The following is an 18,798-nucleotide window of genomic DNA, read 5'->3' as shown; positions in this document are numbered from 1 at the left end:
TGTTCTTCTAGTGTTCTCTTGGTGTCCTCCTAAATGCATGTGATGTAATTTTTAAAATCACCAATAGATTAAAAGTCAATAATGATAATCTTAAACTCAACGATAATTTTAAAAGTCACATCATAGGACACTAGAAGAATACTAGAAAAATACCTAACTTTTTTCATATATATATATATATATATATATATATGTGTGTGTGTGTACGTGGGTGTTTTGCATATGCACTCATCTGTTTGAATGCGGGACATCACATCAAATATTCAAATTTATTAATTTCTTCTTTATTCAGCTACTAACGTAGAAACTTTCTGGATAAGACAATCTCTCCAATTACATATAGGGTTTATTGTTTCCTTCATTATTATACGTGTTTGAACCTTTATTTGCCTTGAACCATAGCAGCTAGTTAGCCTAGGCAAAAGGCTTCTGATTATAGCAGTCTAGGTTGTCCCCATAGCTTACTCCCAGTATGTCGCAGTACCTTTTGTAAAATCCAATCCTATCAGCCACTCTATTATCAGCACCATGCCCACATTCCAGCCCACCGTTGATTATGTTGGTGATCACACCATAGCCTGGAACTCGACCGGCTGAGCTGTCCGCAGCGGACGGTGTCCATTTTCCGATGATGACATCATGGCTAGATGGCTTGTTTCCCTGTGGGGTCATCCAAAACCATATGGATGTCTTGAATGATATTGTTGGGTCTGTGGCTACCAGATCCGGATTGTTTAGGAGATCAACTCCAATGGCTCTACCCGCTTGCCCATAATTGTAGTTGCTGTCAAAGTCAACCAAAGAATCAAAATGTCAAAAGTCAAGGTCAAAATCTCTGATATTATATGTAGGTTTGTTAATTTTGGATACGACTTGCAAACCGGTATGAATTCAAAATAAAATTAGCAGATTAAAATTGAAGAAAATGACTTAATTTAATTAATGGGGTCGGCCCACTACGTGCGTTTCATTCTCTTCGATCTTATCTTTGATTGCTTTTACGAAGTTGCATCGGGAGCTAGTGCTTCCTATCTAAGAATTGCTCCATGGGTCTTCTTAAGATTTACTTATGTAACTTTATAACTATCTCTTGATACGATTTTAACTAACACATGATATTAAAGCTAGTAACACAACCTGTGAACCTGACACAAACCCAATACAAAATTATTAAATTAGAATTTAGAAATTTTACTCATTTAATTAAATAAATTGAATTAGAGTTAACCTATATAATCTTGTATTCATACTTCAAAAAAACTCGAACGCAACACGTAATTATATATTTAATTGTTTAGTGAGATGTGTTGGGTGTCATTTTATTGCAAATTTTTTGTCCATCTCTTTTACAAATTCATCATTAAATCAGGGAGACCCACATAGCAAACTTTTCTCATATTTAATTCAAAAACTTACTGAGTGAGTTGAATCGGTCCCCGGCCATAATATTGTTTGCCCGGAGCGCACGGCCACTGGGTGGACGGGGTACAGTAGGTTTGCTTGTTGATTTCTGTAACAAAGCAATAACCCCATGCATACGGGCCATCTGGTGCACTTGCCCATCCTCCTACACAAAATACAATTAATTAATCATCTTAATTTCGCAACTAAATTCAACAAATTAATCCAAAAACAAAAAATAAAAAAGCAAAAAAATTGCTTTCTCACCAGTTGTCTCATGAGAGGTTTGAGCCAAGAAAGCTGCAATCTCCCTTTTACGTGTATTAACATCACCACTTGTGCCGAAGCCGCTAAAAGATCGTGCAGCAGCGATGAAACCATTGTACGTGTAGAACCCATTACTCTTACACCGCGGATCGTTGCGATATTTAAGCAACCAGTCGAAAAGGGTGGAGCTGATGATGCTGCTAACGTCGTCGCCGCCGCCGCTAGGAGTGGGGGATGGGGTCGGAGTTCCGCCAGCTTTACAATTGCTCTGGCAATCAGTCCCACAGTATTCAGGCGTGGTGCCACACCACCCAAACTTGCTACAACATAGCCCATTGGCACATACAGCTCCGCCGGCCTGTCTTCCACATTGTTCTGCGCAGGCTCCAAGCAAGAAAGCTAAGGAGAGAACCAAGGTGTAGAGGTTCATTTTCATCTTTGAAGATGTGTATGTTGAAGTGAGTAATGGTGGTGGATATAAATAGGGGGGAGTGTAGGGGGTTTTGCTTGACTATTAATTCTATTCAAAATGGGTTGGCTGATATAATAGAGAGAGAGAGTTATTAAGGACCAAAAGGATCCTCTCCATTTCCTTTGAAAATACTATTTTGTCCTCTTAATTTGAACTAACCGGATCCTCTCCATTTCAAAAGAAATGGAGAGGATCACATTCCATCAAGGACACCCTTTGTTAGAGCTAGTGACCTTGATTCATTGACGAACCACACGCAACCTAATCAAAAGGCAACATGTGACAGGATTGTAAAAAGAATGAATGGCTTTCAACTTGAAGGAACAAGGATCAAAAGAGAAAGTAAGCAATTCATCAATTATTTCAAACACATATATACTACTTCAAGAACACAGTCTCTCTCTCTCTCTCTCTCTGTCTGGGGAGAATGACTTTTTATAAGGTCGAAACTAACTTAAGCATTGAAAATATTCCTAATGTCATCCCGGCAAGCTTCTAAACTATTTGTTTAAGTGATTTCAGGTCCTCCTCAACGTGGAATTGGCTGTGCATATTTCAACATCATCAACATCCATGTTTTAAATTTTGATTAATTATTTACCAAGAGAAAATAAAAAGGTTTTAAATAAAGCACATATTATAATACATATTATTTTAGGCTCATGCTTTTCTATCATATAAATCTCATGTCTAAATATTTAATTAGCAACTCACCTGTCTCTAAGGGGTAGCTCAGTCACTTAGGAATTATGCTTTATAAAGTAGAGATCACTAGTTTGAATCTATTTCACTCATTTTCATCCCCTTATGCGGACATGTCAAAAAAAAAAAAAAAATCAATAACACGCCTTATATATATTAATGTTGTAATTTAGGATGATGCAGTAGTGCCTATGAGCCTTTAGATCAATATTTATTAAAAATAATAATAATAATAACTCCTAAATATTTACTAGATATACAATTGAGATAGAAAGTTACTCCTAAAAATAATCATCTCTTATTTTATAGGGGTAGATAATCCAAGCAATCCGTAATCAAAGAATATTTCCTATCAATTTTAAGTTTGAAAAAGTATTGCTATAATTCACTTATTATTTCATTTTCTCACTATGTTTATTAATTGAGTAATGTTATTTAGTCCACACAACTTATATATAAAAGCTTTTAATGCAATCCAGAATAGAATTACACTTAATAATTCCCATCAAAAGTATAGCAGTAATATTACCCTTTCTCTTACAAGGTCCGCATTGTCTTCTCGTAGGAAATTCCTTATGTGTAGATATTTCCTCATAGAGCCCTATAATCCGTAGGGTAGTACAAGGCACTATGGATTGTCATAGCACCATTAAGGCACTATGGACTAGGGTAGTATAAGGCACCATTAAGGCACTATGGACTAGGGTAGTATAAGGCACTATGGATTGTCATAGCACCATTAAGGCACTATGGACTTAATTGTGAGTTAATTTGGTCATAATATTAGCTTCGTGCAGCACCTATTAAATGCAAAATGTTTACATATTTTAGGGTAATACCCTTTTCAAAAATTTATACAATAAGGCAGTATAGGGCACTATGGATTGGAGGGGTATTTTTGTCTTTTTATTTTTTGAGGGGGCAAAAATATCTATCCTCTATAATTAACTATCCAGTTCCTTCGAAATGGAGATCATCGGACAGAAATTTCCTCCAAACCGGTATGAAGGAAATACCCTTCAATCCTTGCAAAATAGTGCACTTGGCACTATTTTTTTTTTTTACTTATAAAAAAAAAAAATAGTGTCAAGTGCCTATAAACATTTAAAAGGTACATTAAATTTAGTTTAAATTAGTAAACTGCTATTAATAAAGTTAAGAATTTAATGTGTCTTTTAAATATTTATAAACACTTGGTACTATTTTACATGGGTTTGAAGATATTTCTTCCGTACTGATTTGGGGATCAGGCTTAGGTGCGGTAGTTCAAAACTACCGCACGTATGCTGTTAAATCTCTCAATGGTTGAGATTAAATAGAAAAAAAAAAAAAACAAAGGTTGAGATTTAACACGCTTAACGCCGTCTACCTTGCAAAACCCATTTCGTTCTAAACCCATTTCCTTCTATTGCCTTTCAATCACAGAGAGCGGGAGAGAGAAGAAGACGAAGGTGAGGAGGAGAAAGAAGGTAAAAGAATTTTTTTCTTTTGTCATTTTGTTTTCTCTCGTTTAGTTGTGATGGGTGTTGATTTGGTGATGATTTGAGACTGGATTTTGAAGCGTGAGAGAATGAGTTTAGAGAGAGAAAGGAAGAGATTTAAGAGATAAAAGATGAGTTGAGAGTTGGAGAAGACTGAGGGAGGAGAGAGTGGCCGGCGACTCTGGCCATTGTCTGCACCACCTAGAGCAGCGGTGGGTGCCGGGTAGGAGGTTTAAGAGAGATAAATATGAGGGTAAGGGGGAGAAGAGAGGAAATGTGGTAAGAGAGAAGTCTCTAAGGCTGATGGGCACCATCCCTCCTATGGATAGAGATTAATTTGAAAATGGCAATCCAAAACTTGGCCTTGCATGATAAATTTTGAAAGAAATAGAAGATCAATGAAACTGCTCAGTTTTGAGAAGCTCTGGAGAAGAAGGTTAGAGGAGATATCAACCAGAATTGGACGGCGTCAAAATCAAATGTTAGCTTTAGAAGACTATAATGAAAATAAAACGACACAGTTTAGTTAGAAATTGTTTTAGTTAAATCTCGGCCTTTGTTTTTTTTTCCTATTTAATCTCAACCATCGAGAGATTTAACAGCATAGGTGCGGTAGTTTTGAACTACCGCACCTAAGCCAGATCCCCGATTTGGAGGAAATTTCAGTCTGAGAGGATCTAATTCCTATATAGATTGTCATAGCACCATTAAACGTGGGTTAAGTATATTAATGAATCTGGTCATAATATTAACTTCATGCAGCACCTAATAAATGCCAAAATTTTCCAAATTGTAGGTTAATACCCTTTCCAAAAATTTCTATATCACACAACCATATATAATATACCTTAGCCCATATTATACACCTACCCTTACCCTTAACTTAAGTTAATAGGTCAGAATAATACACCATCGTGGATTTGGATAAAAATCATCCTATTTTTATAATTCTTTTATTTGCCAAAAAGAACTTTTACCTATTTTTCCAGAAAGTACATGTAAATGTTATTTATTCAGTAATCATGCCCACACTTATAACATGGGAACGTAGCTCAATTGATAGAGCCATCATCGGTGTTTGGATGAAAGGAATGGGTATTGATACCTCGTGTTTCCATATTTTTTCATTTTTAAGAAAAAATAAATGAAACTTTTGAATATAAAAAACTAAAGAAGTATTTTATTCTATAAATCCAACTTTCACACAAGAATTTGTTCTGGAATCTGATTTGGATGAAGATGAAGATGAAGGTGATAGAGGAGGAAAATTCGTATTCGGAAACAGATTCGGCTTAACTGAATCGGGTTGAGTTGAGATACGGCCAAATTGAATTGGGTTGGTCATGGTTATTATTATTATTATTATTATTATTATTATAATATATATGTGTGTGTTTTGCAATATGGACACCACATCAATACAAGAGATATGAGGGATGCACCTCCAATATTATTCAAACTTATTAATTTCTTCTTTATTTATTTGGCTGTAACGTAGAAACCTTCTCATTGGACAAGAAAATCTCTCCAATTACATATAGAGTTTATTGTCTCCATTATTATACGTGTTTGAACCTTTATTTGCCTTGAACCATAGCAGCTAGTTAGCCTAGGCAAAAGCCTTCTGATTATAGCAGTCTAGGTTGTCCCCATAGCTTACTCCCAGTATGTCGCAGTACCTTTTGTAAAATCCAATCCTATCAGCCACTCTATTATCAGCACCATGCCCACATTCCAGCCCACCGTTGATTATGTTGGTGATCACACCATAGCCTGGAACTCGACCGGCTAACCTGTCCGCAGCGGACGGTGTCCATTTTCCGATGATGACATCGTGGCTGGACGGCTTGTTTCCCTGTGGGGTCATCCAAAACCATATGGCTGTCTTGAATGATATTACTGGGTCTGTGGCTACCAGATCTGGATTCTTTAGTAGATCAACTCCAATGGCTTTACCCGCTTGCCCATAGTTGTAGTTGCTGTCAAAGTCAAACAAACAATCAAAGCATTAGAAGTAGTCTTTGATATTACATGTAGGGTTATCAATTTTAGACACGACTGGCGAATTGATACGAATTCAACATCAAATTAGCGGATTAAAATTGATGAGTTTGACTTATTTAATTAAAAGGGTCGGGTTAGGGTTGACATATGTAACTAGCCTTATAACCATTTCTCAACATGGCCTAAACCTGACACATGATATTAAAGCTAGTAACACTACATATGAATCCGACACAAAGCCAATACAAAATTATTGGGTTAGGGTTAAGGGGTATAACTCATTTAATTAAATAAGTCGAGTTATGGTTAACCTATATAATCTTGTACTCATACTTCGACGCGACTTGATTGCAACACGTAATTATATATTTAACTGTTTAGTGAGATGTGTTTGATGTCATTCTATTACAAATCTTTTGTCCATCTCTTTTGCAAATTTATCATTCAATCTGTAAGACCACCCACATGTAAGTCCCATAAATTCAATGCATGCTTGATTTGTACAAAGACCAACAAGAGGTGCAAGAAAATAAAAAGCAAACTTTTCTCATATTTAATTCAAAGACTTACTGAGTGAGTTGAATCGGTCCCCGACCATAATATTGTTTGCCGGGAGCGCACGGCCACTGGCTGGATGGCGTACAATAGGCTAGCTTGTTGTTTTCCGTAACAAAGCAATAACCCCATGCATACGCGCCATCTGGTGCACTTGCCCATCCTCCTATACAAAATAAAATCAATTAATCATCTTTCGCAATTAAATTCAACAAATTAATCCAAAAACGAAAAAAAAAAAAAAAAAAAAAAAAAGGGAAAAAAACAAATTGTTTAATTTTCTCACCGGTTGTCTCGTGAGATGTTTGAGCCAAGAAAGCTGCAATCTCCCTTTTACGTATATTAACATCACCACTTGTGCCAAAGCCCGGAAAAGATCGTGCAGCCGTGATAAAAGCATTGTACGTGTAGAACCCATTACTCTTACACCGCGGATCGTTGCGATATTTAAGCGTGCGGTCGAAAAGGGCGGAGCTGATGATGCTGCCGACGTCGCCACCGCCGGCAGGAGTGGCGGACGGGATCGGAGTTCCACCAGCTTTACAATTGCCAAGCAAGAAAGCGAAAGCTAAGGAGAGAATGAAGGTAGTAGAGAGCTTCATTTTCATCTTTGAAGATTTGTACGTTGAAGAGAGCAATGGTGGTGGGTATATATATATAGGGGACTGTAGTGGGTTTTGCTCTACTATTATTCTATTCAAAATGGGTTGGCCAGCTGAGAGCCACATGATTCATCATGATCATCAAGGAACATGGTTGACATGGGTGAGTCGGTGATCAAAACATTCATCATCCAAATGGCTGAGCTTGGTGATGTCATGAGCCGTCTGCTTTGCCATATATTGCGGAAGAAGCTATTCCATCGTAGAGTTCGACTTGAGTTTTGGCTTCCCTCTGGTAGCACCACGCAAACATGTACGTAGCAAATATGCACCGAAAAGCATAACATGTGTTTGTTTCCCGAGATTCCTTTCCTAAGAAATAATTAACCACTCTCTAGACCCTTTAATTATTAAATGAGTCATTCGGAATCTCGGGTTGAGTACTCGTTTAATGTTGGTGAATAAGTTTGTATAAAGTTCGACTTGACTTGTTAGCTCCATCTGTGTATTTATATATAGTAGTAGCTATTGAATAACAATATCTATAATGCATGGTAGAAGTAAATTCTAGACTTATAACTCTTTTAGATCGAGCATTATATTAGAGAGATGAAAGAAGTAAGTGTTTGTAATAGAAGATTTTCATTTTGATCTCGTGTATATTGGCGAATACTCTTGAAACTTCAAAGTTTTGTAATGACTTGGTTTTCGGACGACTTGTGGAGCTTTTGATTCTTGTTTGAAACCTACTAGAAATATTCCTAGCTAGAAGTTTCTTTAGTGCATTTGACATTTAAGGAGTTTGTAAGAAATTATTGTCCTTTCTCTTCATATTAAAAAAATATATATATCTAAATATACTTTGGCTCCTCAAATTATCAATTATTTTGTAATTACGCTTTCAAACTTTAAAAACTAACATTAAGGATTCACATACTACCACCTCGGGTCAAATTAGGCACTTTTTTATTTTTCTTTTCAAAATACTTTTAAAGTTATTAAAAAAAAATATAAAAATAACCATTTGAAAAAAATAATAATAATTTAAGGGGGCTAATATAAAAAGGATCATACTTTCATTTTTTATTTCTGTCTTATTTTTTTAATAATTTTAATTTTTCTTTTCAAATAGCTATTTTTTATCGGTTTTTTAAGGAGGAAAATACAAAAATTGACCCACAGTGATAGAAATAGGAGACCCCGATATCACTTTTTGAAGTTTGAAGATGTAACTATAAAGTTAATGATAGTTTCGAGCATGGGCGATTCGTCCCCCCCAAATTTTACAATTTTTCATAAATTTCCTTCAAATATACCAATTTTACAAATTTGTTCCCCCAAAATATTATTTGTGTCCGTTTTATTTTTTATTTTTTTATTTTTTAGTTTTGCCACCCCCCCCCCCCCAAGAAAAAAAGAATACTTGTCCCCCCTTTTAATTTTTATTTATTTATTTTATTTTTTAACTTTGGCTGCTCTTTCACCTGAAAGACCCAATTCATTTAGTTTCCCTCTATATTCTAGTTTACTTCTAATCAAAAACTTAATTTGGTTTGGAACTCTCATTGAATATGTGAAAGAAAAAATCAAATGGTTTGGGTTCTTTGAATGACTTCTACCCAGCAATCAGTTTTTTGAGTCGTTATTTTATCGTCATTTAGATTTACAATATTTGTTTTGAGATCACAAGTTAAATGATTTAATCATTTATGATTGCGAAATTGTTTGGCTTGACTCTTAGCTATTGGGGGCTCCGGATGATTGTTAGGAAAAAAAATTCACGCTCAAAGATACCTTCTTCTTTTCCCTTTTCCCCCTCTCCCGCTTTGAATAAAAAATTTTTTTAAAAAAAAGATACCTTCTTCTTAGACCTAATAGATTGTGTTTAATCTATTTTGCTAGTTTTTTTTTTCCTAAGCTATTTTGCTTATTGTTTATACTATATATTGTGTATTTACGATATTGATATGAGATTAAATGTAAGACTTCTATGTTTTATTTTATATAAACATGCACAAAGACATATAAAAAGATTATATGTATCTACGTGGTTTTGTATTTATATAAGTGGGTCTATCTCCCCAACCAAAAATAAAAAATTTCGTCCCCCACATTACAAATCCTAGTTCCGAGGGCTAAATTAAAGTGTATTTTTTTTTTTCAAAAAACGAAGATAAAAAGTCATCAAATACTTCCATAAGGGAGCTGGCCCCACCAAATAGGTGGTCAAAGATGTTGCTGCTCAGTACGTAATAAAATTAAAATAAGACGAAGCCAATAGAAACAACATACAAGAGAAAGAAGAAAATTCGTGTAAAGTGATGCAAGTTTCCATTCAATTACAAAATCAAAAGGGTCAACAGTCAAAACGTAAAACTCGGCCCTTGTTGGGGACTCACCTTCTCCTCTTAGAGCATGGGGACTCATTCAAGGGTTGAGATTCTCTCCACCACTCTCACAGCACTAATTAACGTCTCTCTAGATCCACCCTTAAATAAAAATGAAAAGATATTTGAAAAGATTGAAAAATTGACCATGAAGTTCTTCTAGAGTTTTCAAATTTCCAGTGTCCCACACCGATAAGATCGAAGACACACTCCCTCACAAGTCTTCATACAAATTGGTTTCGGTGTTGGCTTGTCCCTCTGTCGAAAATGTGACAGCCAAATTCCACCTCACTCATGCAGTAGCCGAAGTTGCTATCAAATTCTTGCATAAGTTGAAAAGTAATTTGACATTTTTCAGCACCTTCCAACATCTTATATGTAGAGTTCTATCTAGTTAAAACATCAAGACACAACAAACCCTTGAAAGAAAGATTTTCTCTTTCCATACAACCTTCAAACTTCTCAAACCTTGAAGGTGAAGACTTCACATAATTCATCGCACCTCTAACCTTCACAATGTAGTCATCAATCTCTTTCAAACCCTCAGACACAATAAGATTTAGTACGTGTGCACAACACCTCACGTGTATAAACTGATTCTCTAATATGACATTCTTCTTATTACTAGTTCTCCTATTCAAGTACTCCAAGGCTGCATCATTGCTAGTAGCATTGTCAACTGTGATAGTGAAAATGCAACGAATACCCCACTCAAGTATACATGACTCAATCTTCTTCCCAATGGTCTTGCCTTTATGACTAGGAATTAAACAAAAGTTTAAAATTCTTTTGTTTATGTTCCAATCACTATTAATAAAATGGGACGTGATATACATATAATTAAGGTTCTGTACCGAAGTCCACGTATCATTGGTAAGACAAACCTGAGCACCCATTGTCATTAACATTGCCCTCAAATTTTCCTTCTCGAAAACATGAAGAGCTTAACACAATCCTTCATCACAGTATAACGAGAAGGAATTAGAAACCTAGGCTCCACTATATATCTTCATGAAATCTTGAAACCCTTCACCTTCCACAAACCTAAGTAGCAACTCATCCACAATTATCATCTTAGTAATTGCTTCCCTTATTTTTGTAGCATTGTACTTCACAATTACAAGATTACCAACAGATACTTCTCCCACTACCTCTTGTCCTTTCCTCTTAACCTCAAAACTAAACTTGATTGTCACTTATCACTTGGATCAAACCTACCATGATAATTTTTTGCAACTATTCCTCAAACATGGATGAAGTACTAGCCTTTTAGTGTGACAACTAAACAATTTGGAGGCTTTGCTAATTAATTATTGCTAATCAAGAAATTGAGATACTTGAAAAAGAACTAAACAAGGCATAAGCATTTTTTTAGGTGCAGTGGACGAGTTAAGTCTAACTTATGGTATCACGTCTAAACTGCGATTTTAAAGGTTAAGCTGCGATTTTGCCAAACGCTTAACTGCGTTTTTAAAAATTATATTTTTAAATTGTTATTTTTAAATCACACTTTTTGAAATCACAAATCCAAACAGACTTTTAGAGCATGTTTGAGATTATGTTTGAGAAATAGAGCTTTTAAGTCAAAAGACGCTTTTTGGCAAAAGCTTTATTTTTAACCTTTTATCCAAAAAGCGGTTTTGTCATTTTTAGGTTTTTTGGACCCTTAAAAGCTATTTCAATTTTTTTTTATCAAACGGGTATTTTTTTTCTTTAAACAGATTTTTTAAGTATTAAATGCACTTCTAGACCTTTCAAACGTACACCCAAACAGGCCCTTAGTATGAAATTTTGTATAAGAATTGTCTATTTTTATGTTCAATAAATGCGCCAGCAAACATATAGAAGGATTATATATATATATATATATATATATATATATATAGGTTTGGACCCAAACAAAAAATTCGGATTCTGCCCCTATGTAGAGGTGGCATGGTATGTCATTTAGATATTATAGGTCATATATTTTATTTTGTTGGTAGCGGGGTTGGGTATATAATTTGAGTAATGTAAATATTATATTTTTTATTTGTTATTTGGAGAGAATCTAACCCTTGGATATGGTCAAGTTCAGCTACCTGTCCATCGAGAATTTGGATAAACTCATTAAAGTCATCCTATTTTTATAATTATTTTATTTGCCCAAAACAATTTTTACCTACTTTTGCAGAGAGTACAAATAAATATTATTTATTTATAATCATGCCCAATTTTGCAGCATGGGAACAATTGGTAGAGTCTGCATCAGTGCTTCGATGAAGGGAACGCGGTTCGATACCTAGCGATTCCAAGTTTTTTTACTTTAATTTTTTAAAGAAAAAATAAATTAAATTTTTTAAAATAAAAAACAAAAATGAATATAAAAACATTCCCTTTCTTTCTCCCCTTTGCAGTATTTTGCCTGGACAATAGATAAGACTCACCTTGATGTTGTTTCAATGTTTCCTCTCTCTTTCTTACGCATAAAAAATAAAATTAAAAAAAGAGAGATTTGTTTGTAATTAAAAAAATATGTAATTTTTGAATTAAATGATGTAGAAGCTTCCTTGCTAAAATGTGTATAACACATAACGTTATTAATATATTTTTATCTATATAGATAATATGGCTAATCCATTTTATGTTTCTTGTAATATAGGGGATTGTAATTAGGATTTAGCTTTTTTTTGTTTTTTTTTGTTTTTGTTATGTCCGTACAAGAGAGGGAAAGAGGATTTGAACTAGTAACTTCCGATTCATGAGACGTGGTCTCCAACCAATTGAGTTATCCCTTGGGGACCTAAGATTTAATTAGATAGCATACAAGACATAGTGATGATAAGTGATTAGAACTCGTAAAAATGACCAACTAAAATCAACGAAATCTAATAGTAGGTATAAATATAAAATATCAAAGGAAAAAAATAATGATAGAATTACCGAGAAACAAAATATTAGAAACGATAAAAGAACATAAGATATAAGAGAAATACAAAAAGAATGTGAATCATATTTTAGTTTTGAACATTTTTAGATTTTAAACATGCCAATAGGGGTGGACCGAGGTGAGCACAGCCCCCCCCCCCCCTCCCCCCAAAAGTTTAGAACTCTCCCAAAACATTTTTTTTTTTAAAGATATACCCCTAAAAATTTAAAAAACTACCTATGTGTGTGTGTTGCATATGCACTAATCTGTTTGAATGTACTTGTTATGGACCTCACGTGACTACAGGGCTGGAAGGCTTGAGAAGTTCCAAGGACCAGCTGTCAACCATCTATGCTTATTGCTTTGTTATTTAATTTTTGCGTTTTAAGTAGACTTCCTTGCGTTTTGTATTTCACTTTCCATTATGCATTTTACTTGTTATTTTAGTCTTTTAGAGAAAGAGCATTTTACAACTGTAATTCTGTTAGAATCTTCTACCAAAATTGGCTTTACATGCCATGAGTCTGTAAGGGAAGGAGGAGATTTTGGAGAATAATGTAGACGATGCCTTTAGGAGAGAGAGCCTCTTGAAAAGTTCATATTATCAAATTTAAGTATTATTCAGCTATTTGCTCTTATCCTTTCACTGTTTGTCAGTAAAATTCTTTCCCAACCTAGAACATCCTTTACATTTGGTATCCAGAGCCTACGACTCTTCTTCCTCGCTTCCATTTAACCCAAAAAAATCATTTTTTTTTTTCTTCTGCTACTCGTTTCTTTCAGATTTCTGAATCTCTAAAATAGTGTAAAGAAGCTATTATCCAGCAGCAAACCCAGAATACCACCTTTCAACAACAGTTGACGAAAGTTTCTTAAATGTTGCTTACACTAGTTGCCAACCAGAATCGCCCACATCTGGAGAGACCACTGGTAGAGGAAGACCATGTGCTTCAACCTCCGTTCATTTCTGCCGGTGAGGAGCGCCGATACCCAGACCCAGAACGCAGAGCTGACAGAGAGGAGAGACGACTGTTTGAACCAGAAGGGTGGGTCAACAGAGATGACCGGCGACGTCCAGATGAGGCCGAGGTTCATGAACCTTACCGGGGGAGCGTTGGTTACAATCGAGACCTATGCGCCTGGATTTTCCCAGATTCGACGGTGAGAACCCATCGGCTTGGACATACAAGGTGAATCAATTTTTTGATTATTACCAAACCCCTCTATATCAATGTATACGGATGGCTTCCTTCCACATGGAGGGGGAAGCTCTGGTTTGGTTCCAGGATGCCGATGAAGCAAGACAGTTTCCTACTTGGGATGCCTTTCTTCAAGCTTTGCTCATCCGTTTTGGACCTGTGTTTGACAACCCCATGGAAGCATTAATGAAACTCCGCCAATCTTCCACAGTTGCGGAGTACACATCGCAGTTTGAGGCTCTTTCCAATCGTCTATAGGGTTTATCGGACAAAAATAGGCTGAGTTGCTTTCTCAACGGGCTCAAAGATGACATTCGCTTACCTATTCGGATGTTGAATCCCATCAACCTTGTAGCAGCTTTCGGCCTGGCTAAGCTGGAAGAAGAGTATCTTCTCAGCTCTTGACGCTCAGTTCGTCCTTCCAGCAGGACCTACTCGTATGCAGACAACAGACGTGGAGGCAATATGGAAACTCTGCAACTTAGGCCTTTGTTGCCTCTTCTATTCCAACGTATTCCTTCTCTAGGACACCATCTAATGTTTTTGTCCATAAAATTTCGCCTAGTCAGATGAAAGAGCAAAGAGAAAAGGGCCTTTGTTATACTTGTGATGACAAATGGAACCCAAGCCATAAATGTAAGATCCCAAAGCTTTACCTGTTGTCTGGTATGGAATCGTCAGCTGAAGAGAAAACAGAGGAAGTGTTTTATGATTCAGTCGAGGCGGGAGAACCAGTGCCAGAATTTGAAATTATAAAATATAAGGAACCTGAAATTTCCATCAACGCAATTTCTGGTTCCTTAAGCCCTAAATCCATGCGACTAGTCGGCTTCACCCATTATCATCGAGTTGTTATTCTGATAGACTCTGGAAGCACCCATAACTTCTTGGATCCTGCCATCGTGAGGAAGCTTCAGCTAAAATTGACTACTACACCAACACTCCACGTAAATGTTGCCAATGGTGCTACCATTTAGAGTGAAGGAAGAACTGATTCCAAACCATTAAAGGTGAAAGGTAATACATTGTCACAAATTTTTATATTATTACCTTGGGTGGTTGCGCATTGTGTTGGGAGTGGAATGGTTGCGAACATTAGGCCCTATCTTGTGGGATTTTTCCCTCATGACTATGGAGTATAGCTAGGGAACCATTCCTATTACTTTGAAGGGTCTTAACCCTATAGGTCTCACTAAGGAGGATGGTCATAAATTCCTCAAACCCTCTATCTCTAGCAATAAGGGAATTTTATTGCACATTGTTGCCCCTAAAACCATGGATATGGAGCCCAGCCAAGAACCTATCCAAGCTCTACTCCATGCCTTCGTTTCTGTTTTCTCTACTCCTACTGAGTTAGCACCTCCTCGAACCCATGACCATCAAATCATTCTCAAGAACTCCCAACCCATTACTGTTAGACCCTATCGATATCCATATTTCCAAAAAACCAAAATTGAGAAGATTGTTCATGAACTCTTGACTTCCAGGATTATAAGGCTTAGTTAAAGCCCATTTTCCTCACCTCTGTTGTTAGTTCGGAAGTCGGATGGAAGTTGGAGAATGTGTATTGATTATTGAGCCTTGAATCATGAGACCGTCAAAGACAAATACCCTATTCCAGTTATTGATGAATTACTGGATGAGCTGCATGATGCTGTGATTTTTTCCAAATTGGACTTAAGGTCGGGTTATCATCAAATTAGGATGAAACCCAAGGATGTTCATAAAAAACTTTCCGCACACATGAGGGACACTGTGAATTTCTTGTCATGCCCTTTGGCCTCACCAATGCACCTTCCACATTCCAAGGCTTGATGAATGATTTATTTAAACCCTTCCTTCGGAAATTTGTATTGGTCTTTTTTGACGAAATCTTGGTTTACAGTCGAACCGTAGAAGATCATGTGGAACATTTGAAATTTGTTTTGGGAATATTACAAGACTACCGGATGTTTGCTAAGCGTTCTAAATGCCGATTTGCAGTGGCTGAAATTGAATATTTGGGTCACCTAATCTCTACTCATGGGGTTCGGGTAGATCCTTCGAAGTTGGATTCTATGGTTAACTAGCCACTACCACAATCAATTAAAGCCTTAAGAGGGTTTTTGGGACTCACTGGGTACTATAGGAAGTTCATCAGGGGGTATGGTGTGATTGCTTCTCCTTTAACAGCCCTTTTGAAGAAAAACTGTTTTTATTGGACTCCTACGGCCACAGAGGTCTTTCTCAATCTCAAGAAAGCTGTGACTAGCACACTAGTTTTACGCCTTCCTGACTTCAACAAAGTTTTCACAATTGAATGTGATGCTTCGAGGACGGGCATCGGAGCAGTGCTTATGCAAGAAGGGCAGCCAATTGCATTCCTTAATCAAGCCTTGAAAGGGCAAGCCCTTTACCTCTCTACTTATGAAAAGGAACTCTTATCCTTGGTGAAGGTAGTCCAGAAATGGCGACCTTACTTGTTAGGTCAACCCTTTAAAGTCAAAACTGATCAACAATCCCTAAAATTTCTTCTTGAGCAAAAAGTGGGTACGGTCTCCTAGCAACGTTGGTTATCCAATTACTTGGATTTGACTTTGTCATTGAATATAAGAAGGGTAAAGATAATAAGGTGGCTGATGCCTTATCAAGGAAGTTTGAGACATCTCCAGACCTAGAAGAGGTGTCTATTTCACTCGTCTCTTTTCCCATCCCCACTTGGGTTGATGAATTGAAGGCTTCTTACTTGCTGGATCAAGATACAAATGTGTTGTTATTAACTTTATAGAGAGGGCAACCCATTCCTAAAGGTTACTCCTTACAACAAGGTTTAAATTTTAAGGAAGGGCAGGATCTGGATTGTCAAGAATTCACCATTTCAACATCAATTGTTGGAGTACATCCACTCCAACACGACAGCAAGTCATTCATGTTACCATAAGACAATTCAGACGGCTAAATTTGATTTCTATTGGAAGGGAATGAGGAAGGATATCAAGAAGTATGTGAAGGAGAGAGAGGTTTGTTAGGTAAACAAACATGAAACAGTCCACCTTGCTGGGTTACTGCATCCTGTTCCAATTCCGAACAGAGTTTGGTCCGACATATCGATGGATTTCATCGAAGGACTACCCCTTTCACACGGCTTCACGGTCATCCTTGTGGTGGTTGATCGTTTTACCAAATATGGCCACTTCTTACCCCTCTCACACCCTTACACAGCCTCTAAAGTGGCCCAGCTTTTCTTGGCTAATGTTCTCAAATTACATTGCATGCTAAAGACAATGGTTTCGGACAGGGATCCCATTTTTACCAGCTCATTTTGGAGAGAGTTGTTTCATCTCCAGGGAATTTCTTTGGCCTTTAGTTTGACTTATCATCCTCAATCGGGTGGTCAAACCGAAGCCTTGAATAAGTGATTGGAAACTTACCTTCGATGCTATGCAAAGGCTCGGCCTAAGGAGTGGAGTGTGTGGTTACCTATGGCTGAATGGTGGTACAATACGAACCACCATTCTTCCACTAGATTTACCCCTTTTGAAGCCTTATATGGGTATTCACCCCCATCTCTAATCTCTTATATCTCTGGCACATCAGCAAACATTGCCATAGACACCTAGTTGAAGGACCGAAACACGATCATTACCTTGCTTAAGGAACACCTCCAACAGGCTCAAAACCATATGAAACTCCAGGCAGATAAGCACCGTACAGAGCGCAAATTTAGTGAGGGAGATTAGGTTTATCTCTAGCTGCAATCCTACCACCAGAAAACCATTGCTATGCGCCAAAATCTGAAGCTCTCTCCATGATTTTTTGGCCCCTTCCAGATTTTGCATAAAATTGGAACCATTACTTATAAGCTGGACTTCCCAAAGGAAGCTCACATTCACCCAGTTTTTCATGTATCTTGCTTGAAGAAAAAAGTGGGTCAGCACACCACACCTCTCCCAACATGACCACCCGTTGATTCTAATGGGGAACTCAAACCAGAACCTAAGCATATTGTAGATCAGAGGATGGCGAAGAAGAATGGCCACGCTTTCAAGGAGGTTCTCATCCGTTGGAAGGCGGCTCCTGCAGAGGAAGATACTTGGGAAGGTTTATGGAAATTGCAGAGTTAGTATCCTCACCTTGTGGGCAAGGTTCTTTAATGGGGGGAGACTTGTTATGGACCTCACATGACTACAGGGCTAGAAGGCTTGAGAAGTTCCAAGGACGAGTTGTCAACCATCTATGTTTATTGCTTTGTTATTTAATTTTTGCGTTTTAAATAGACTTCCTTGCATTTTGTATTTCACTTTCCATTCTGCATTTTACTTGTTATTTTAGTCTTTTTGAAAGAGAGCATTTTACAGCTGTAATTCTGTTAGAATCTTCTACCAGAATTGGCTTTATATGCCATGAGTCTGTAAGGGAAGAAGGAGATTTTGGAGAATATTATAGACAGTGCCTTCAGAAGAGAGAGCCTCTCGAACAGTTTATATTATCAAATTTCAGTATTATTCAACTATTTGTTCTTATCCTTTCACTGTTCATCAGTAAAAGGATGGCAACGGAACTGGAGAAGTTATATGGGAAAATATCATTGACGAAGGGAGAGAAGTTTGGCATCTCTGTCATGGAAGGAGATGTAGCCGACATCAGAGCACAAGGAGATTGTTGTCTGATAGGGAAGATATGGGTAGAGAAAGGAATAAGCAGGGAGGCGGAGGGTTATTTTCAAAGATGTCCAGGACAATATGTGGCTTTTTGAGTTTACTGAGGTTGAAGATAAGAGAAGAGTTATGGCAGGTAGACCGTGGACCTTTGATCGCCAAATTATTGTGCTCAACAATTTC

General features: G+C 36.9%; 2 protein-coding genes across 2 annotated transcripts; both read right to left on the bottom strand.

Annotated features, from left to right (window-relative positions):
• Window positions 1–250: 250 nt before the first annotated feature.
• Window positions 251–2,121, bottom strand: LOC132179619 (endochitinase-like). The gene is made up of 3 exons (XM_059592365.1): window positions 1,669–2,121; window positions 1,417–1,567; window positions 251–784 (listed from the first exon to the last, which is right to left on the bottom strand). The coding sequence occupies exons 1-3, from the start codon at window positions 2,102–2,104 to the stop codon at window positions 415–417; spliced, it is 957 nt and encodes a 318-aa protein (XP_059448348.1). The 5' UTR covers window positions 2,105–2,121; the 3' UTR covers window positions 251–414.
• Window positions 2,122–5,742: 3,621 nt separating this feature from the next.
• Window positions 5,743–7,484, bottom strand: LOC132179639 (basic endochitinase C-like). The gene is made up of 3 exons (XM_059592389.1): window positions 7,169–7,484; window positions 6,898–7,048; window positions 5,743–6,302 (listed from the first exon to the last, which is right to left on the bottom strand). The coding sequence occupies exons 1-3, from the start codon at window positions 7,482–7,484 to the stop codon at window positions 5,933–5,935; spliced, it is 837 nt and encodes a 278-aa protein (XP_059448372.1). The 3' UTR covers window positions 5,743–5,932.
• Between the last annotated feature and the right edge of the window lie 11,314 nt (window positions 7,485–18,798).

The sequence above is a fragment of the Corylus avellana genome, chromosome ca1 (genome assembly GCF_901000735.1).
Source record: "Corylus avellana chromosome ca1, CavTom2PMs-1.0".
Lineage (NCBI taxonomy): Eukaryota > Viridiplantae > Streptophyta > Magnoliopsida > Fagales > Betulaceae > Corylus > Corylus avellana.
Note: the sequence above shows the minus strand (reverse complement) of the source record. Positions and strands in the feature narration are given on the sequence as shown.

Coding starts and splice junctions, on each gene's coding strand:
- LOC132179639 (XM_059592389.1), bottom strand. CDS start 7,484: ATGAAGCTCTCTACTACCTTCATTCTCTCCTTAGCTTTCGCTTTCTTG. Junction 7,049..7,168: donor AACATCTCACGAGACAACCG/GTGAGAAAATTA, acceptor TATTTTGTATAG/GAGGATGGGCAAGTGCACCA. Junction 6,303..6,897: donor GGACCGATTCAACTCACTCA/GTAAGTCTTTGA, acceptor TGACTTTGACAG/CAACTACAACTATGGGCAAG.
- LOC132179619 (XM_059592365.1), bottom strand. CDS start 2,104: ATGAAAATGAACCTCTACACCTTGGTTCTCTCCTTAGCTTTCTTGCTT. Junction 1,568..1,668: donor AACCTCTCATGAGACAACTG/GTGAGAAAGCAA, acceptor TATTTTGTGTAG/GAGGATGGGCAAGTGCACCA. Junction 785..1,416: donor GGACCGATTCAACTCACTCA/GTAAGTTTTTGA, acceptor TGACTTTGACAG/CAACTACAATTATGGGCAAG.